General features: G+C 35.1%; 2 protein-coding genes across 6 annotated transcripts in view; one reads left to right on the forward strand and one right to left on the reverse strand.

The window, feature by feature from the left end:
• Positions 1-289: 289 nt before the first annotated feature.
• Positions 290-20,730, reverse strand: BLZF1 (basic leucine zipper nuclear factor 1). 2 transcript variants are annotated; one of them, XM_003824618.4, is made up of 7 exons: positions 20,239-20,730; positions 19,033-19,110; positions 11,619-12,058; positions 10,064-10,263; positions 7,985-8,113; positions 6,314-6,533; positions 290-1,594 (listed from the first exon to the last, which is right to left on the reverse strand). In XM_003824618.4, exons 2-7 carry the CDS (start codon positions 19,058-19,060, stop codon positions 1,409-1,411), a joined length of 1,203 nt encoding a protein of 400 aa, XP_003824666.2. In that variant the 5' UTR covers positions 19,061-19,110; positions 20,239-20,730; the 3' UTR covers positions 290-1,408. The 2 variants fall into 2 exon arrangements, with proteins under 2 accessions (XP_003824666.2, XP_008976532.2); XM_008978284.3 differs by having other exon boundaries at positions 20,219-20,705.
• Positions 20,407-22,196, forward strand: part of NME7 (NME/NM23 family member 7) — a 229,686-nt gene continuing 227,896 nt past the window's right edge. For 2 of the 4 annotated variants that reach the window (XM_055111833.2, XM_063604074.1), the window contains exon 1: positions 20,606-20,873. In XM_055111833.2, coding sequence (XP_054967808.1) covers positions 20,871-20,873 — 3 coding nt within the window. In that variant the 5' untranslated portion in view covers positions 20,606-20,870. Of the gene's footprint in view, positions 20,874-22,196 lie in introns of all 4 variants that reach the window. The other 2 variants (XM_003824616.5, XM_055111848.2) reach the window with 2 other exon arrangements.

Genomic DNA, 22,196 nt, shown 5'->3' on the forward strand with positions numbered 1-22,196 from the left:
TTCTCTGTGTTGCCTTTTCACTGCATCTTTTGATGCACAAAAATTTGAAATTTTGATGAAATTCAATTTATCTATTTTTTCTTTTGTTGCCTGTGCTTCTGTTGTTATATTCAAGAAATCATTGCCAAATACAATGTCATGAAGCTTTCCCCTTATGCTTTCTTCTGAGACTTTTATAGTAAGTAAACCTAAAAGAAAAGGCTGAAGAATCAATTGGAAGTAGTTAAGCTAGACAAAGACCTAAACCAAAGCACTAATTCTGGGGGAAAAAAGGAATAGTCACAATAAAGAAGGTAGATAAATTTATTGCCACTTGAAAACTAAATATAACTCAGATGAGTCAGACAAAAAAAATCATTGACATTAAAATTATTATTATTTGACCAGGTTTGTCTTTTGAAGATTTCTCTGACAGGCACTTCTGCAACAAATTTGTATAATTTAATATAAATATTTTGTGATTATTCTTAAAGGCCAAGCAATGGGCATTTATGATGGCTAATCATAAATACACAATAATATATATTACATAGTATATATTAATTGACAGGTTGCATTTTTTCTTTGAGCTTATACACTTTTGGAAAAAGTCCACCTTTTATAAATATCAAGTTGGATATTCTTGTCTGTTGCATTTGCTAAATAAGAGTCAATAGTTAAGAATCTGTTTCTTTTATATATGTCGGATTGTGTCCATTTGGAATACAGAATCCCCTGCATAAAACTAGCATGTTTTGCTGAAGTACTTGTTAACTTGGCTCTAAAATATTTTTTATTTTCCTAATATATAGCATTTATTTTTAAAAGATTAATCCCTTCACCCATTTCTGCAAGGCCCTTTTGTAGCTCAAAAAATTACCATAAAGGGAAAGGAAGTCCTCCAGCTCCCTACTACAATTACTTTAGAGTTGAGGTCAGAAAACTTTTTCTGTAAAGGATCTGCTGCATCTATTCAACTCTGCAGTTGTAGTGCAAAACCAACTTAGACAATAGCAAATGAATGGGTGTGGCCATGTTTGACTCATGGTTGTAGTTTGCCTACCTTTGCTTTAGTGCATCTAAATTAACACTGTTCATATAAAATATCCAGCAAGATAAACAATAATTTGGTGCTAAAAGAGAGTTACAGAATCTTTTTCTTTTAGAGTCTTTTAGGAAAAGTATCATGTATTGCTTGGAAAGTATTCTCTATTTTAAATATATCTATATAGTTTCTTTCTTTCCTTACCCTGAGATATTGATTAAGAAAGGGTAATCTGGAGTCTAGTACATAAAATATCTTTGGGTGTATACATTATGGAAATAGGAAGTGATATTATTTCTAGCATTGTAAGAACCCCAGCTCCCAAATAATAATGACTCTTGGGTAATAAGGAAGTACCTTAGCATGCCTCCAAAATATTGACTGTTAAAGGGCAATCAGTTCTCCCTGGCAGTGATTGCAGCAATTGAAAGTTATATTTTCATATCTAGTATAGGGATGAAATCGTCCAATATTTTTCTTTGTAGCAAGTAAGGTGGTTGGTGAAGACTCAAAAAATGGATTATCAGGTGAACTCTCTGTACAGGTAACTGGATCTAAAATTCTGAGAACCTAAGGAAAATAAGATATAATGTCAGAAGTATGCAATATAGATGGTAAAAGCCTGAGATTTCATTGATGTATACCTACCTATAAAGTTTCACTTCATCAATATGTAACTATTACTAAAAAAACAGAATGACTAATCTGATTGAAAAGACAACTTACTTCCTTAAGCTGTAAATTTAACAATGATGTCTGATTACTATATTATCTAGGTTACATATTTTTTTAAATAATGACGTTAATGTTTTACAGATATTGGTAGGAAAGCAGGAAAACATAGAAGAAAATGAGGTTATATCATTATGTCTTTTTTTTTTTTTTGAGACGGAGTCTCGCTCTGTGGCCCAGGCTGGAATGCAGTGGCACGATCTCGGCTCACTGAAAGCTCTGCCTCCCGGGTTCACGCCATTCTCCTGCCTCTGCCTCTCGAGTAGCTGGGACTACAGGCGCCCGCCAACATGCCCGGCTAATTTTTTGTATTTTTAATAGAGATGGGGTTTCACTGTGTTAGCTAGGATGGTCTCGATCTCCTGACCTTGTGATCTGCCTGCCTCGGCCCCCCAAGATGTCAGTTTTTTAATATGTCAATTATATCATTAAGTGATGTCAATTTCTTTTCCTTAACCAAAATGGACTTACTACTTCCCCTCTTCAATCTTTCATTCAACTGCTCAGAATCAGGATTTTGTTTTTATTCTTCTATGGAAACGATATTTCAAAATCCTTGATAACTTTTTATTTGTAGTATCAATGGCTTTTCATTTCTCTTTTTCTAATTTATATGCAGTATTTTATGATTACAGCCACTTTTTGTTTCCTGGGTTCCACAACACAATGCTCTCCTAATTCTTCTTCTGCTCTGATTTTTCCTAATCTGTCTCCTTTACTGAGACCCAAAACAGGAACTCTTGAGCTGAAAAAATTTCTCCAGTTAAGGGCAGGGATAACGTGCCTGGCTCACAGCTCTTGATTCTCATGTTCCTATTTTCCCAGTCATCACCACATGATGTGTTTGGGTTATGGTACAAAGGTAGCAAGCACTGCAATTGGAAAGAATTCTGAAATGAATTGGGAAAAGTGCTTTCTCTATTTCTTATATAAGGCTTGTTCAAAGCAGCTTTCTGGAATGGTTGGTGATGCCTGTTTCCCTAGCGGTCATGTGGTCCTGCAGATTTTTTTTTTCCCTTCTAAGTTACCACCAAACCCAAAGAGCCATCACTACTCTAAGAATGTCCTGGCATCATTTAAGAGCCATCAACTTACTTTATTACTTTAGCACCTCTATTTTTCAACTAGACTGCTTTTTCAATTTAGTTTTTGAGATCCTTCTATTTTTATGGAAGTTTGTTTGGTGTTAGAGGATAAGCAAAGATGAAGGGCTTACCTTAACATTGCTTATAAATTTAGAAGAGAAAATAAGTTCTCAAATACTATAAAGATGTTATTACATTATAGGTCTTTACAGAGCGAGAAACAAAATGCTAAGGGAATTCAGGAGCAGGAGACTGACCCACTAATATGAACAGAAAGGTTTCTGTATTTTAGCCTGAAAGTGATGGGGAAGGATTTTATGCAGGGTGCCTTTCAGAGAGATCATTCTATACACAGTGTGGGGGATGGGGGAAGCAGTATGCATAAGCAGACATAAGAACAGGAAAAGGGAGGTTATTGTAATAATCTAGCTAAGAAATGATGGCACCTTGAAGCAATGGGACTGAAAAGTTTAAGAGACACTAAGGAAGAAGGGCTGTCAGTTTTGTTAAATAGGAGAATGTGGTGGATAAAGGTGTGGGAGAAGAAGGGGATCTAAATCAAGCCCTGAGGATACCTAACATTGTATAGTGAAATAAAATGGTTGGATAAAGGGAAAAGCCTGTAAGCTATAAAGTTATATAAACCTCGGAAAGAGTAGTTCGAGAAAGAGGGAGTGGTCACTATACCAAATGCTACTGGCAGCAACTAAGTAGGCAGTGACACAATTTCCCAACAAAGAGAATAGAAAAGGAGAAACAAAATTTTGGATAAAAATGATTAATTTTAGGTACTGACTCATTCAGTAAATAGCTGAGCACTTAGTATGTGCAAGGGATTATGCCAGACCTTGAGGAAACATAAAAACACAAAGTCCCCAGCCCTTTAGGAGTTTACAGTTTGGGAGAGGGATGGAAAATAAAACTATTATAATTTAATATGGTAAAGAGCAGTTATAGATATAAGTGCAAAGTACAATGGAAGGATGGAGAAGGAACACTTCAGATTGCCAGCAAGATTCAGAGAAGGCAGGTTCTTAAAGGTGGTACAGAGGTTGGGCAACAAAAGAGGTGTGGGGAGGGCAGTCCAGACAAGAAAAAGTATGTACAGAGGCATGAGATACAATGGCCTATGTGCATCATAAAAAGTGGTTAAACCCTGCTGGAATGTGAAGTGCAGTGGGTAGTGACACTTGGGAAATGATTCTTGAAAAGGGGAGATGGAAGAAAGATTATAAAAAGCCTTCTATACAATATGAATGAATTCTGATTCAATAATGAGGGAGACTGGGAACTGTTTGATGACTGAATTGGCCTTCTGAAATAACTCTCTGCCAGTAGTGGGTGGGCAGGAGCAGCTAAGAAGGAGGGCAGGGATATCAGTGAGGGAGCAACTGCAGTGGGCTAGGCTGGAAGTCAGGTGTTTGAACTTGGGAGGGGATAAATTAGAAAAAAACTGGTAAGATCTGTAAAATCAACAGGACTAGGGGAATGAAGGAAATAGTAAAAATGATAGCTACCATTTATTGAGAAATTACAATATATTGGAAACTGCTGCAGGCTTTATATGTGTTTTTTATCGAAATCTGAAAACAGCACTATAGAGTAGGTATAATTCATCAAGATAGGGAATACAGGAAAAGGAGGAGATTTTTAGGGGAGGGGGGTTGTACAAATGCAAAAGCAAGGAGAAAAGAGGTTATATTTTTAGCCATCTGTGGAACAAGTAGATGGAAATACCTGGCTGGATATAAATCTCTCAGACTCAGAAAAAAGTCTGAGATGGAAAAGTCACAAGCATAAAGCTATGGTAAACAGAATAACACCAAGAGAATAGAGAAAGTATGTTATGTAAAGAAAGCTCAAGAGGGGTCACAGGAAGAGGATGCCCCTCCCCCTCAAAAACTTAGAAACAATGGTCACAAAAGTAGTGAATCGTTGCAAGAGTATGGTGTTTAGGAACGAAGAGATTTTGAAAAGGGGAACACAGATTCCTATAAAACATGAACATCTAAAGGAGGAAAAAAGTCTATGAAGAAGAGCTCAGAGAGGTAGCATCAGGGCCAAGAAAGAGTGATGTTACAAAGGTCCAGGGAGTTTCCAGGAAGGAATGCTCGATACAGTATAATATGATAGTAAATGTTCATGACCTTTTTAAGAGTACTTACTGAGAATAGTGGGGCAGGAAGTCTACAGATTTAAGTGACGGTAGGAATTGAGGAATGGATGGTGTTTAAGTACAAACATGTCTGGACAACTTGTCCAAGATTCTTGGATGTGAAAGGAAGGTGATAAAGCCATATCCAGACATCTTATAATAGAGGGAAGATTTTTCTTTTTTAGATGAATGATGCTTGGACATGTTCTTAAGCCAAAAGGAAAGAGCCAACAGAGAGAAGGAATAACTGTTGAGGGGGAAGCCAGGGCCTAGAGGGGAGGTATGCTTAGGAGAAGAGGAAGGACACCTTTTCCTCTGAGAGAAATGTATGCTGCCATGCAGATAGGCTTCTAGATATCAAATGAGACCTTCAGGCAGTTTTCTGCCTCTGTCGCCTTTTTCTTCTGTGGATTAGGAAGGAAAGTCATCTGCTGAATGTGAGGTAGTATTTGATGGGTACTGAAATAAAAAGGCAAACAGCTGAACTGACACAGGACTGGGGTTTGCAGCATACTCGGAGAGGAAGATAAGGCAATAAGGCACTTATGAATAGAGTCTAGGAAAGCTATGTGGGAAGAGAAACTAAAAGAGTGAGCTGATGAGATACAGAAAAAAATATAGGGACCAAGGGAATAAAAACAATTATATGATCAAAGATGTGTTCACATCCAGGGAGTCAGAATGAAGAATCAGAGTTGGAAAGAAAAAAAGTTGAGATCACAGATCACAGAGACAGAGATGTTGAGTTGAAGATTTTAATAGTGCAAGAGTTATGGCGACAGGCAGGGACCCAGATGGACACATGGGAGTTGTAACGAAGGTGAACTTGGTTGTTGTCAGAGAAATGTGAGATGAGTATTTGACAAGCCAGCTGCATGGACCCTGAATTCATCCAGGACTATACTATCTGTACTGTAGTATTTGATACATTTCCATCTATATGTGGAAATTAAGTAATTTCTTAGATCAGAAGTAATCTAATCTATGAATCTACTAATTTAATCTACATTAAAAATTCTACGCAGTGGTTTTTATATCAACATGAACTCATGAAAAGGATTATCAGTGACTCAATAGCTAAAACATAGGACCTCTTTCAAAACAATTACTTTGTCCTTAAAAATAGAACAGTAGTGTTAGAAAATATTAAAGCGCAGAAGAGGAAATAATTTTCTCCAAGATAACACACTCAATAGCATCAGTGGTTTAGATCCCACATTTCCTAATTCCTAATGCCAAACGCTTTCCATGATATGTCACCTTTCAGTAAAAGGACAGTCTTAGAAGTTCCATAGATCACAAAAGAAAATATTTTACCGTTTCAGCCATTTTCTCAGCTGGGGTGCTGCAGAATTCAACTGTTGATGGAATCTTTTTTTGATTGTTAATGCCAACATTTCCCAGAAGATGAGAATTTACTGCTTTTGCCAACTTGTGATTCGTTAATGCTAGCTCTGCTGTGCTGTGGGGTTGTACACTAGGGGAGTAAGTTTGCTCTCTTCCCCATTGCAAGGAAACTAAGAGCTCCTCCAATAATCTGCATAGAACACACATGAACACCGGACATTAGTAAGAGAGCAAAATGTAAAAATTAATAATAGTAAATAGGTAATACAAATATTTCTGAAATTATATAACATCTTTCTCTGATCCCTTTCTCTCTCAGAGTTCCATAAATTCGGATGTCTTAAGTAAGTTAGACTACAGAAAGCATATGTTAACCTACTAGGTTGTTGTCTGAAAATCATTTAACAAACAGTAGTTTTCTTTGTTCTCACCTTTTAGTATAGGAACTACTTACATAATTTGTGCAACTATGGGGATATTCATACGGTTTTTCTTTTTTGGTGAGTTACATTAATTGATTCTTGAATGCTAAACCAATCTACAATTCCTGGGATTCACTTTACTTGGTCAAAATGTATAAAACTTTTTCTGTATTGTTGGACTTGATTCACTGAAATTCTGTTAAGGATTTTTGCATTTATGTTCATTAGAGATATTAGTTGGTGGTTTTTGGCTAATGGTTCTGATATCAAGACAATGCTGGTCTCATGAAATGAGTTGGAAATTGTTTCCTTCTCTTCTGTTTTCTAGAATAATTTTTGTAAGTTTGGTTTTATGTCTTCCTTAGATGTTTACTAGCATTCATCAGTGAATCCATCTAGACCTGGAATTTCCTTTACTGGAAAATATTTAATTTTTAACTATAAATTATATTTGCTTTAATAGGTTAGGGCTATTCAGGTTATCTATTTGTTCTTGAGTAACCTTTGGTAGTTTGTCTTTCACGGAGTTTGTCCATTTCATCTAAATTACTGAATTTATTGACATGGATTTGTTCATAACATTTCTGTATTATCTTTTTTATGTGTATAGAGTCCATATTGTACACCCCCCCCTTCATTCCTGATACTGGTAATGTATATCTTCTCTTTTTTTCCTGATTAAACTGGTTAGATGTTTCTTGTGTTTTCATTCTTCTAATTTCCCCTATAATTTGCTCTTTGACACTTACTGATTCTATGTGTAATAAATCAACTATATAAAAATGCAAAAGGCTTTTAAGGAAGACCATCAATTTTGATAGTTCTGGAGTATATGGACATGAAAACAAGCTCTAATACTGTAGGAAGTCTTCAAAAATATCTCTTCCCACAGGAGAGACAGGTACACTCCTTGGCTTCTCCCAAAAACTGTACGACTACAACTATAACCAGCAATTGCTTTTAAATCCAGAGAATCCTTCTACTATAGATATAACTAATTATTTCCCCAATTAAGAATGTGAAAAGCATGCCTTCTATTTTTTCAGTCCTCTTCCCTCCCAGAGCATCTATTTTAAAATGCTACTAAAAATATATGCTCAGTAAGTTATCAAATGTAGACACACCCAAAACAAAAACAAACAAACAAAAAAACCAAAACTACAATAACTTAATTTGCAGGAGAAAGCAGAAGAGTTCAGAATGTAAACAAGCGCCATACTTCTGGGTAGCTATCATTTCTTGACGAAACTGTTCCCGTTCACTTAGGAGATCTTGTATAGCCCCGTGTGCATCACGGTTTTGACGCTGTAAAACTGCTCTTGAGTTGGTTAACTCATCTGCCATTACCCTGAAAAAGATTAAAGTCTTACATATAAATTTGCTGACAATAATACAGTGTAAAAAATTGAATATACTACTTTGTGACTGTCACTTTCAGAAGCTAACAAAGATTTAACATAGTATAGTTACTTCACAGTTTTTAAATTTTGGCTAAAGAACATTAAAAATGTTTATTAGCTTAGAGTTCATTAAAGGGATTCAGTTAAAATATTCATTTAGACAATGACAAAGGCAAAAGTTATTCAACTTTCCTATATAATGACTTTTGGAGTACATCTCAATCTTACTTTAGATTGACCAAAATTTGAAAGAAAAAATTATTAAATTTTTAAATACAGAAAAACTTAAAGAGACAAACAAAACTAAATTATCTTCTTCACTCAATTACCTCTTTGCCCTCAGAAAAATATTAATATAAAAAGATTTATATAAATTCTTTTGTCATGCCCAGCATCCCTATCCTTTTATATGCAGTCAACAAAGTTTTTTTACACTTCTCAAAAAAAAATTTATGTATATTTCAACATATACATGTGTTAAAAATAAATTTATCCACTTTATTTACAAAAAGAGATACTGAATACGAACTTTTCTAAATCTTAGTTTTTCATTTAATAATTTATCTTAGAGACTTATCCATATTAGCACATATACAGCTATCTCATTCCCTTTTTTCAAAAATTAGCTTCATGTTTTCTACTGATTGGATACACAAAATTTTATTTAACCAGTTTTCTATTGATGGAATTGAAGCAAAATGTTCAAGTATGGTTAATCGGCTGAAAAATTTAAAATTAAAATTTAAGTCTGAGACTGCAGTTACTACCAAATTCCTCAAAATGAAAACAATGTTGACATTAGAAGATTACATCAATTAAAATACCAATAAAGTCATATTTAATTTTTATTTAAAAATCTAATGAAATGTTACTATTGGTGTTGATCAGGATGTTAAAAAGTTGCATATTGCAAAAATTTGTACAATATATTCATGATTTGCCTCTTAAAATGTACAATGAGAATTAACTCAATTAACTTTCATTCTAAGTGAATAAATAGTTCATTTTTCCAAATAGCATAATGAACTAGCACAATTAGGAGATAAACAAAAGACTGTTAAAGAGAGTGAACTACTACTACAAAGTGTCAGAGATATTAAGACATTAAAAAACATTTTCCTAAAAATGTATTCATCAAAATCAATGGTTCTTCAAATACAACCTGTAAACCTTTGGTTGTTTTATGAGAAATCTCCAGATGATTCAATTTAAATCAACAGTTATGAAACATACTCTATAAAGTATTTTGCTAAGTTCCAGAAATACACAGATGGATAACATCCAGATCTTGTTATCTCGTAACTATCAGTTGAGGCAGGGAGGGGATAAACAGACAAAGAATCATACTATATAGCAGTTTCCCAACCACCAGTGTGTTGAGAGGCCTGGATGAGGACCCCAGGGTCTTTGCTGCCATATGAGAGTAGCCTCATCCAGTATGTCATAAAAATGTTATAATTTTCTATTTGTGCATAGAGAGAAAAAGGTTGGGAAGCTTTATTATATAGTTAAAAGAACAATGAGAAAAGCACATTTAGAATGAATAATATTATCTTGGGGAGTCCAAATATTTGAATGGGGAAAAATAATTTAGTTTGGCTTTTTGTGATTTTAATGTTTACTAGATGTCTGAGTTTACAGTTTTGTTTCAGTCTTAAATATTGTATTTTTACTATACAGTCAACTAGAACTCAGGAATAAGGGATGATCCTTATATCACTTCTTCATTTAGGGAGACTGTGTGACTATCCAGAAGAGAGAGAGTCCACATCTTAAATGAAGTACTCTGATGACCTTAGTCAGAAATTTTCACACTACATCTACTTTCTTGTGTTATAGATCAAAAACCTGATGGAGCAAAAACTAGGAAGTGAAATACTATTTGCTGTAGAAAATACCTGCTTGCAAGGAATTTACTTCGCCATACATCACACTGTATTGACATACGTTCTAACTGTTCAGAAAGCTGAGCTGTGTTTCGACCTAGGGCTTCATTTTCTAAAATAAGCTGATTTTTCTCACGGGCTAGACGTTCAAAGTGATACTGAAGATCATCCCCAACAGAAGCCACCAGTAACTTTTTTAACTCACGATTTACCTAGAAGAGAACGTAATCAATACAACAAGCTCAAAGTAATATCACTAACTTTAATGTAACAAAATTAACAAAAAGAGACTGTGTTTCTGTGTAATTTTGGACCTCCGTGACTTAAAGTTTCTATCAAAAAGTGAAATTAAATATTTAAGTTCCATACAATATACAAACCATCTCTCTCTACTTCTCTCCATACATCTATATCCACAGTCCATGTGGTAATAAACTGAGCCTCTTGTAGTAAGAGTAAAAAGAATTATGAAAATAACAAATTGCTTCTAGTCAACACTTAAAGGAAAAAAAATTAAAACAAAACCAATACATTTTGATAAAAAATATGACAGAGAATGTTTTATGTTTTTTATTAAACATTTATAAGTTAGTGTATTGCATCCTAAGAATTTACTTTTAAAAAATAAAGCAAAGTAAGTAATCCAGCATGTTTCTAAGTATGTTCTTTACATCATTACTGAAAAGAGCAAAAAATTAAAACAGATATCCAATAACAGTTATTGGTATATGGTATAGCTATTGAAGAACACTGTTGCTATTAATAATGACACTGTAATAGAATATTCTGTGACATGGCAGACATTAATAACTGAAAAAAGTGGGTTGTAACACTAAATGAACTCAATGTATATGGTTATGCACGTATAGCTGGATGAAATGATTCAGGTGGCACTATTTTCATTGTGTTTTTCTGTATTTTCTAAAATTTTTACACATAAATTTGTACTACATTTTGTAATGAGAAATTAGTTATTTAAAAATATATTTGTATAAAAACACTAACCATGGTCTCACTTATGAAGACTTGTATCTAGCCAAAAGATGCATGGTCTAATAGAGAAACAAGGGAAGGGGCAAGGCAATTTTTACTAAGATGCAAAGATTAAAGCAACACACTTAAGGGCTACAGATTTTTTTCATTTACAATGAAGACACAGTAAGTTATACCACCATTCTCTTTATTCCAAGTATCCCGTATACACAAGCAAAAATACTTGGAATTTACGGATCCTTAAAACAAGGACTGCTGGTCAATTACTATGCCTGACTTGGTCAATCTTTGGTCTGGCAGTTTATAATTGTAACCTACTTTTACAACTTATTGGTGGTCTTGTCCAAAGCACCTCATACTTCCATCTTCAATGAGGTTTAGAGTATAAGTTCCCAATATAAAGTATCCCTAGAGAACTGAGAAAGAATGAGAAATTTAAGAGGAAGCATTTTAGAGAAATGACAAGCTAGGATGAATGACATTCCCATAAAGAAATGTAGTTTTCTAACATGCAGGTTTAAAAGGTCCAGATGTAAAGAGTAGTACTCATTTTATCAATTAAGGCTCTTCTTACCTCTGTCTGTACACGGAGCTGGTTTGAAAGACCTTCTTTGTCCTGCAGTAACCTTCTTTCAGAATTCTTGAGCTTTTCCAATACATTCTTTACCTCTGAGAGTTCCTTATTAGGTTCTATAACTCCCTCTGACTGACCAAGGAATTCTCCTTTATGATGTCCCAGAGACTTAACCTTTGTATTTTTGTTGGGGATATCATGAGTTATAGCAGCTTTGGGAACTAATATTCTTACAGCTTTAACTTCCATTGCTTTTTCAGTGAGCATTTTCCCTAGCTGAAGAACTCCTGGGCTCTCTGATGGAACTGCTTTCTTCCATGGACTCTGAAGACTATGATGCTTTCTAGATTGGACTCCGGAGGTAACTTCAACAGATTTAGGTGGTTCCTCAGTTTCCATTCCATCTCCTGCTCCTCGGATTGGGGATGAAGTAACGGTGACTAACAAAAAGGAAACAAAACAGAAACTACTTACCAAGAAGAAATGCCCAGAAAATGCTAAGACATGCTATACCCTATATTCAAAATTACTGGCACTAAAAAGAATGCAAAAAAAATCAGAGAAAAAGTAATTTTCAAAACAATCATGTGTCAACAAAAGATACATGTTTAAACTTTCCTTCAGTAGACAAGAGATTTGGAATCAGAATATTTGGTTCTGACTTTTACTTTCTAGTATAACCCTGGGTAAATAATTTAATCTTCCATGAATCTCTATTTCCTAATTTGCAAACCGGAGATCATAACAACTTTGCTATAGAATTTTGGTAAGAAAAAATGTAATAAGATGAAATGCTTGGCATACTGTAGACACTCAATAATGTTAGTTAAAAATAAATGTCAGCTATATAAATGCATATTTGAAACCATCTACATCATAAGAGATTCATCTGTTTTGTGAACTCTTGGAGTAAGAGGAAGCAACATATATGTTACACTGAAAAATTTATTAAGAAAAGATTCAATCCTATTATTAGGCCTAACAGTTTATGTCCTGCTTACACAAGTGAAACTACACTGGACTGTCAGATTAAACATCCTTATACCTCACTTTCACCGTATCATACCCAAATTCTTTTATTGTTCTCTCATTCCCTCTAGTGGCTTTCAATTTATTTTGAGTGCACTGTATTCCCAATAAAACGCCTTGCATGTAGTGTGTGTGTGTATATATATGTATATATGTTATAAACAATAAATGAATGATAACAAGGGGAGGGACAAAAGACGAGCACACAGATCAGTAACAATGGTTATAATGATGAACTCTGAGTGGTCACGGGCAGCAAACATGGTGCTGGGTACCTAATGAAGGCTAGACATTCTATGAGGTAAGACCACTATGCTTTAGAAATTTACTACCTAATTTAGGGGACAGAACATACATATAAAAAGATAAAATGTATTACAGGATAATATATAATAAGTGTGCAGGTAAGTGGTATAAAAATATTTCAATAGAAATTTTATGTCTATAGAAACATTAAGAACAATCATGAACTACTGATTGGTCTTCAGTGAATTCATCACTGTCCAGCCAAATCATATATATATATATATATATATATATGTTTTATATATGTATATGTTTTATATGTATATATGTTTTTATGTTTTTTATATATATGTGTGTGTGTAATGTAATCTCCTAAAACAAAGACTTAAAACAGAATTCCTTTTATACTTGTAACAGTAATAAATTTCGTAAGCTTAACATATTTTTTATTTTATGGCTAGAATATATTCCCTTCAAGTTAATATAGCATTTACTTTCTTATTATTCTACTGTTGAATATTTAGACTCTTTACAATTTTTCACTATAATAAATAAGGCTTTATTGAACACTTTTATGCCTACATATTTTTCTTAACTTCTGAGTTATTTTTTCAAATAAATTCCCAAGCATAAAATTAATGGGTTTGGTGAAGATCTGTACGGCCAAAATGCCTTCGAAAATCACTCTACCAGTGTATCTGTGGATCTATGCCTAATATCCTTACTATTTATCTATTTGCATGCTCAATACCTATGATTTATATGGTACTTAAAAATAAATAAGAATACATGTAAACTGTTTAGAATGGTATTTGACACAGTAAGCCCTCATTAAATGTTAGGTCCTATTGCTTTTATTATTCTTTAAATAAATTCCTAATAAACTTTGGATGTTGATATGGACAGAAATAAAGTTAATTTATTTAATGCCATAAAATACAATTCTGACTTTCATTCTCTTATGTAAATCTTAAAGTTATATTGCTAGACTATAGGACTATTTATTCAAGTAACAGATTTACTTTTTTCAAATTTTTCCCATGTAGAAATGTTCTGGGAACCTCGAGTTATGTTAATTAGACAGGAGGTGGAAACATAGCTGAGGTATAATTAATGTGTTCTATTTTACAAAACATTTTACATTAGAATAAAATCGTGTCATTTCTATATGAAATGTAAACTAAGTTTAAACACCCCTTGGGCCTTGGGATTGACTCTACTTTTAAAAAGATAAACAAAGGAATACTTCAGAAAGTGAAATAAAGGCCTAACATGCTGGGTTTGGTAAATTAGTTAAAACAAAGCATGGTAGCACTGACAGGGAGAACTTCCACTGAATCATTTAAAAACAGCTAACTGCAGCCTTGACTTCCTGGGCTCAGGTGATCCTCCCACCTCAGCCTCCCAAGTAGCTGGGACTACAGGCATGTGCCACCATGACCAAATAATTTTTTGTATTTTTTTTTGTATTTTTTTTTTTTTTGTAGAGATAGCGTTTCATCATGTTGTCCAGAATGGTCTTGAAATCCTAGGCTCAAGCAATTCTCTGGCCTCAGCCTCCCAAAGTGCTTGGATTACAGATGTGAGCCATCACACCCAGCTACCTGTATTCTTAAAATCTGATTTTAAGTTTGTCTAAACTTAACTAACTTGTCTAATCTTGTCAATAAGACATTCTGGCATTTAAGAAGTAACACAGAATCATGTATTAACTATAAATTAATAAAAACCATCAACAATAAAAATACACACTACAGCCATGGTTCAGGCCCACTGAGGCTGAGGAAATAAAAAACAGGTGTGATACTTCCATTATGGTCAAATAAAATTTCTAGGCAAGCTGTAACATTTTTGAGTTGGAATTTTAAGTAACAGAGATTCAAGAACAAATTACAAAATGATTAAAGTTAAATTTAAAAGGCAAAGAACCATTAATAGGTATTTAACAGAAATCTCTTTTTGAACAAAATACCTTGTTGGAAAATCAAGAAGTTCAACCAACTTGTTTCCACCCCAATTTACTCTTAACTTTATTTAAACTGTTCTACTTACTCAAGCATTTATGAATATCAAAGTTGTATTATATGTTACGTGAGAGCTCCTGCTCAGTAATAACTATGATTCTAGCTAATGTGCATAGGTAAACAGGCCGTTAGGAGCCAGGGCTTAACATTTTCTCACCTGGTAACTTTCGTAATTCTACTTTTCCTTGTGACATACCTAGAAACCTTTATTACATATGCAGTAGGCACAATCCAGGACACATTTACGAATAATTACCTTATCTCAATTGGGAAGACAAGGACCTATGGTAACAGCTCCATAATTATGAGTAACGCTTAAGTCAAGAAAAACACCAATCCTTATTCTTCCCCACTATTTGAAGGGAACCAACAAAACAATCCTTAAATTATTCATCATCATTACTTCCACCTGTGATCAATTATCAATGAATTAAAACATATCTAAGGTTTGCTCATTCGTATTGCCTATCAGGATTGGTGAAATGTAGGGAAAGAACAAAAGAAGGTCACTAGTCTAACATTCTAGAATGGGAGCTGGCAAACTTTTTCTGTAAAGGACCAGAGAGTAAATATTTAGGCTTTGTGAACCAAAAGGTAAAATTGAGGATACCACGTAAGTATTTAGTAAGAGAAAAAAAATGTATTGATGAAATTCAAACTATAACAACAATAATTGAAAACAGTTTTTTGATAACATAGGTCTAATAATGGGAAGAACAGATTTTTTTTTTAATTCAGGATGTTTGGCTTAAATAGTGTTAATGTCCACTATTATCAAACTGATTGCAGATATTATCAGGAGGCTGAGGGCCACAATTTGCCAACCCTTGCTCTAGAATATTGAGGCAAAAAAAAATTTATTGTCTGTCATTGAACAAATATTTCTCTTTTATTCATAAAACTTCAATCTATGATGAGAGGTACTCTAAGTCAGCAGAATGGGGTAGTGAAAAGAAATCTAACTCACTAGAGCCTGAGTTAAAATAACTTAAGTCCCTACTGCCATGTATTGTGTGACCTTGGACAAAGCACTTAACCTCATCCTCCTCCCATCCCTTGGTGCTTTCAGAGTAATGCAAACATGGTAGTATATATTTTAAAAATAATTTGTTTCTCTTGTAGACTAGACTGTTGGGAGCTCTTTAGGGTATGGACTGCCTCCTAATCTTTGTGTCATGAACTAATAAAATGGTCCTTGTCACAGAGAAAATGAATAAATGCTTACTGAAGTTCATTAGTCTGTTAATACACTACCTAGAGTGTTTCATTTTTAACATCCAAAAACTAACCCATTTAAAAACTGCTTTATTTTTTTTTCCTCTACCCTAAATCATTAATTCCTAACTTGGTTATAGTCTGAAAGACTTTCCAGAACATATACAAATTCAGCTATGATACAGTTAAACAAATTAGGGATTGTCATGTGGTAATTTTAAATCAAGAGTCTTTTTAAATGTCACCCATATCACCTAATAAAGTTTAGTTAGTTATTATCAAATTAGTAAAATAAGTTACATACAATGGACTTAAGAGTAACATCAAGATTTACTGAAGTGGAATCTAAGCATTCTTCTTACCACAGGCTCTATGGATAGAGTTCCCTGGTCAAATAAGTGTGGGCAATGTTGCATACTGCATCTCTACAGAGTTTCAGTGTACATTAGTATTAAAGTTATACTATAGGACTCTGAGAGGTCCCATAGTATAGCCTCTCTTTTAATACAGCATTCATCAAATTTATCTGCTCATGGAATATCTTTTTTACCTAACACCTATTATTCTACAGAACTAGTGTTAGACTATTTTATGGAATCAAAAATATTTAAATGTCTCAGACCTTTCTATTTGGTCTACTATTACTAAACTATTTGACTTTAATAGCTTTATTTTCAATTTTAATCCCACATCCAAGAAAAGCTTTGGATTTTAAGTTTCTAATTGTTACTATTTACTGTATGTTTCCCTTTCAGAAACAGCACTAGCAGCCATGATACAACCCTCTTATGATGACAGTGCTGCTCAAATGTCTTCTGAGAGGAAGTTCTGTTGCTATACCAAACAACTGTACTTATCTCCTGAGGCAGTTACAGGAAGCACAGACAACTGACAAATGTCAACCAAGTACACCTTTTCACAGGCCATGCAATACAAGTAACTTTTGTTCACTAACATCAGATGACAGATTAAATAGAAATATGGCTAATAGAATTATTTTCCTTACTGGATAATTAAGATCACACAAAATAATGTTTGTTAAAGTGCCTTATAACTCTAATCCTCATTAAAAACAAGTAATAATAAATATTAAAAAGTAATTTAATTTCACAGAGAACTTGCCAGTACTTCTAATGACTAATCATAATATTGTATTTAGTTTTTGCTTTTTGACAAGCACCATGTTGGTTGCTTTCACATTAATTATTTAACTGCTCTTATTTCCCATTAATCCCCAGTTTATTACTTTCATTACAGTCTCTGACTTGCTTATCTAATGGTATAAAAGCCTTCTGGTGACTTATGAAATGCTGTTGCAAAGCTGAATTAAATTCAATTAAATATTTATTAGCATGATCTTTCTTCCTTGTTTCTTAAACTTATTTCAACCTGCTTTTAGAAAGGGTTTGTGGCTGGAGGTCAGTTTGCTGAAAAATTGGCATCTAGAAAACAGTTTTCCATCTTTAACTGATGGTCCTAGCATGCAGAACTCAACCCATCCAAAGAATAAGCTGGGTCAGGAGAAGTTCACTATGGGACATGTTAAAATTGTTGCCTATAGCTACGTGAAGATGGCCAGTAGGCAGTAGTCTATAAGGGTATGAATCATAAGGAAGGAGATTAGGGATATAGATAGATTTGGAAGTCATTTATATAGATAATTACTGAAGTCATGAGAGTAGAAAAGAAACAGTGGTGGAAAGTGTTGATACTTAAAAGATAAATAAGAAGGAGAAGAGGCTGAAAAAGAAAGAGAGAAGATACAGCTACAGCAGGGCTGTCCAACAGAATTTTCTTCAATGATTGAAATAGCCACTAGCCATATTTGCCTACCGACCACTTGAAGTTTGGCAAGCGTCATTGAGAAACTGAATTTTTAATTTTTAAAAAATATTAATTAAAATTCAAATAGCCACATGTAATTACCGCATTGGACAGTGAAAGGCTACAGAGTAGACTGAAAATAAAAGTGATGTCATGGAAGTCATCAAAAGAACGTATCTCAAAAGGCAGGGAATGGTCAACAGTATTAAATATTAGAGAGGACAAATCAGCTAGGACTAAAAAGTGACTACTGTATTTAGCAATTTAGGGGTTGAATTGTGTCCCCCAAATCTTTATTTGTTGAAGTACTAACCCCCCACTACCTCAGAATGAGACTTCATTTGGAAACAGGATCACTGCAGATGTAATTAGTTAAGATGAAATCATACAGGAGTAGACTGGGTTCCTTTTTTCAATATGAGTGCTGTCTTTATAAAAAGGGTAAATTTAGACACAAAAACATGCACATAGGGAGAATGCCATGTGAATACGAAGGCGGAGATAAGGGTGGTACGTCTACAAGACAAGGAGCACCAAAGACTGCCAGCAAGCCGCTGGAAGCTAGGAGAGTGTCTCTAATGCCTTCCGAAGGAGCATAGCCTTGTTGACATTTTCATCTTGGACTTCTAGCCTCCAGAACTGAGAGAATACATTTTGTTGTTCAAGCCATGCAGTTTGTGGTACTTTGTTACAGCAACCCCAGCAAACTAATACAACATGAAAGAGATCTTTGATACACCCTAGTTGCTTTGTCTATCTACTTAAATCTTTAAAATGTGTATTCTTATTTAAATCGTAATCTTCTAGTGTATAGGGAATATAGCTGTTAAAAACTTTGCATTAACATTAAATGTTTAAGAGTAGTCACCTAATAAATTCTAACTAATGATGTTAAATTTCACTTGTACATCTAAAGTACTGAAATGTAAACACTGCACTAAAAAATAAACATAAAGGGATCTGAAATAACAAATGATTCCCAAGGGGGTCCATGAGATCTAGTTATCTGGCTCAAACGTTCCTTCACATCGTCATAAATGTCATGTTTTAAAAACAATTATAAAAAAGCCACTTACCTTTGGTTTCTAAATTTTTAGTAGTCATTTTTTCACCGTAACCACTGAAAATGCACTCCAAGACTTCTGCTGAACAACCTAGAAATGTATGCATATGAAATAATTTTAAAAATCATATAAACACATAGAGTACCTCCAATTTAAAAGTTATGATATTTTAATTGCTTCTGTATTTAGTACGCATGCATTTAGAAAGAGAAACGTCCCTTATATCCCATTCTCACAGAAGGCATTGTTATGTCTACTAAAAGCCTCAAAAAAAAAATTAGGGGTGGTTTACTTCTAAATACTCCGTTTCACCATCCTCACCAATACACTCTAAATTGTCAGAAGTATGTCCTGAATTTTAGCCAAGCAAAGGCAATGAAGTTACTGTGGTGGTTTTGTCATCCATACGACAAGAGGAATTTTAAAGTAATTACTTTCTTAGGAGACATACTGACACAATTTGTATACACACACACACATATCAAAAAGGAGCTTCTGTTTAGATGTTTAACAAACGACAAAAAATATTACTCAAGATAACATAATTTATACTTTTTTGGTAATAAAAAGTTAAAATTAAAATAGTGTAGCTCCAAAAGTAAAAAGAGAAACATATCGAGCCCATGCTTTCAGAAATGTATATTGTCTTACAGTACAGACTCAGATTTACCAGAGAACATATAAGAAGGTGATGCTACTGCAATGATATAAATATGACAAACTGTACACTAGATGACAACTGGTTTCACTACAAAAAAAGATCGTTCTCAGTACTAGATACAACTCAGTTCAATTAGTGAACCCGACGACGAACTTTCTTAACAGTCACAAACTTTTCTACACTTACACTCTACTGCTCCGAAAAGAGGTATCCAAAAAACCCTTCGTAAGAGTAACGATCCCTGAAACTGCCCTTGATAGCTGCTCTGCGAAACGTACAGGCACAGCGAGTGCCTGCTGGCAAATGCCAAATGAAGCGGAGGGGGTGAAGAAGTAAGTAGGGGGAGTGAGCAGGTATGAAAGCGATAGGCCGGGAAGCGACAAGCCTGTCAACTTTGCTGTCCGGGGAAGTCGAAACCTAAGTTTCATCCCTGTCTGAAAAAGTCTTCCCGGAACAACAATCTTTCCCTAAATCCAAAGCTACTGGCCACCGAGCTCCAGCCAGACCTCCGTCCCTTTCCAACATCCTTAGTTATACCTGCTTGTCCTCGGATTTACCTCTAAGATTCTTATTCTCCGTATTTCAGGGGGCTTCACTTGATAGGCTCTTCGGATCGGTATCACCAGGTTAACTTCTCACAGACCTCTTCCATTCAGAAGCCGACCCGCCCAGTCCCTCCGCATATCCAGCAGCTCTCTCACTCCTAACCACTTCCGATTACTCAGGGTTTCACTTCCGGAATACGTTTCCAAAAGAGCAGGGTAAACAAATTCTGCAGTGCGTATAAACTCAAGTAACACAGAACACACACTGTAAGGCCTCCGTAAGTGAAAAGCGGACAGATTTCTACTTTAAAATAAAATACCGTACAGCAACTTTTAGAGCCCAAGCCGCATATTCACTTAAACTTCCGGGCCAGCTGTTAAACAAACGGAAGTAAAACTGCCGGAAACAGAATAATGGCGTCTCGTAGCCTCAGGCGACAGCGTGGAGGGGCGGGTCTGTCGATTGGATGAACGCAGCTGAGATTACTCCCAGCCACTAAGGACGAAGAGGTGGGGCGGTGGCGTCCCACGCCTCGTGCGACAGTGGGCGGGGCTTTGTTGCCTGAGTAACCGTATGATGGTGGTGGTGGTGGTGTCTTCCTGTCTCAACGATACCTATTTTCTAGTGCTGAGATCCTGAGACAATGGTGAGTGCCAGGGGATGCCCCAAGAACGGCTCTGGGGTCCTACTTACTTAGCTTTCCAAGTCTTCGGGCGGATGGGCACTTAAAGTTGTCCCGTCCTCCCGACCTTCTCCCCATTATCTCTTTCCCCCTTCCCACGGGCTGTTCCTGCAGTCTCCTCGCTCTCCGTATTTCTTACAGCACCCTGAATTCCACTAATGTTACTAAGTCTCTAGAGTAATGAAACAGAAAATTTAGGGTAAGGCATCGAGTCTAATAACCTGTTTTGAACAAACATTATGTGTTTGCATTGTTCATCATGGCATTTTTCATGTTCACAGATTCACATTAACGCGCTTTATTAAGAATATGGGGTGGTGTGCATGTGACTGTCTCAACACTGATCTGAATCTCCCTAGATCTTGGAGTCTTTTTGCTTTTCTGAGTGGCAGAGCACTGCCCCACGCCCCCACGAGAGCCATTAACAGGTGTATGTTGGATCAGCGCTCTTCTATCCAGTTGGTTACCTTCTAGGTCTGTGCTTGCTTTTCTTTTCTCTTTTCTTTTCTTTCTTCTTCTTCTTTTTTTTAAACAGAAATTTCTCCTGGGATTGCTTGGAGAGCTTCTGGAATTCACTGTTTGGTCTTCACCCCTGGAAATTCTGAATGAAAGGAATGGAGCTCAGTATTTGCATTTTAAATAAGCCTATAGGTTATTTTAATTCACCCCCATGTTTGAGAGGGTTCTAGTTAATTCACTTAACTACCATATCTTTTAAGCACTTATGGATAACGGACTGGAGGATAGAAAGATCTTTAGATAGTTATAGCTATGAATTTAGAAACAGAGCCCTCACCCACCACCCCTTGTTTCTTCATACTACTCAGCAATCCTTTTGGTTACCCCAGTTTTCCCCTGACCCATTCTCTGTAAAGACATTTTCAAACCTTCCCTTTACAAACCCTGTCTTTTGCCCTCTTCATTTCTCCTTTCTAAACATGATGGAGTATAACAGGCCATTTCTTCAACCTCATGCCCCCAACCTACACATTGCTCTATATTTTTGCCGAGCCTTTAGTCTTGTATTTCTAGTGTAGAGAAAGGGATATTAAAGGATAATCCATCCATCTTTGCTCTTGATCTCATTTGCTTCCATCTGTTACATTTCGCTTCCAGTTGTTTTTTTTCTTTCCTGTGCGTTCAGCCTTTTCCTCTCCAGTTTCTTCTCTTCAGTGCTCAAGTCACACATCTTATGAAAATTAAATAAAGCAAAACCATGTCCTCCATCCTGTGTTTATCCAGTTATTTCCTAGTCCTCCTATCTATCAGTAAACTTCTTGAAAGGAT

Source organism: Pan paniscus, chromosome 1 (genome assembly GCF_029289425.2).
Source record: "Pan paniscus chromosome 1, NHGRI_mPanPan1-v2.0_pri, whole genome shotgun sequence".
NCBI lineage: Eukaryota > Metazoa > Chordata > Mammalia > Primates > Hominidae > Pan > Pan paniscus.

Bases quoted from the DNA above. Each gene is read 5' to 3' on its own strand.
- BLZF1 (XM_003824618.4), bottom strand. From the start codon at position 19,060: ATGACTACTAAAAATTTAGAAACCAAAG. The intron at 6,534-7,984 runs GTATGGCGCTTG...TGTTCTATGCAG, and splicing joins GAAATGATAGCTACCCAGAA to ATTATTGGAGGAGCTCTTAG. The intron at 1,595-6,313 runs GTAAAATATTTT...TATTTTCCTTAG, and splicing joins CTGAGAAAATGGCTGAAACG to GTTCTCAGAATTTTAGATCC.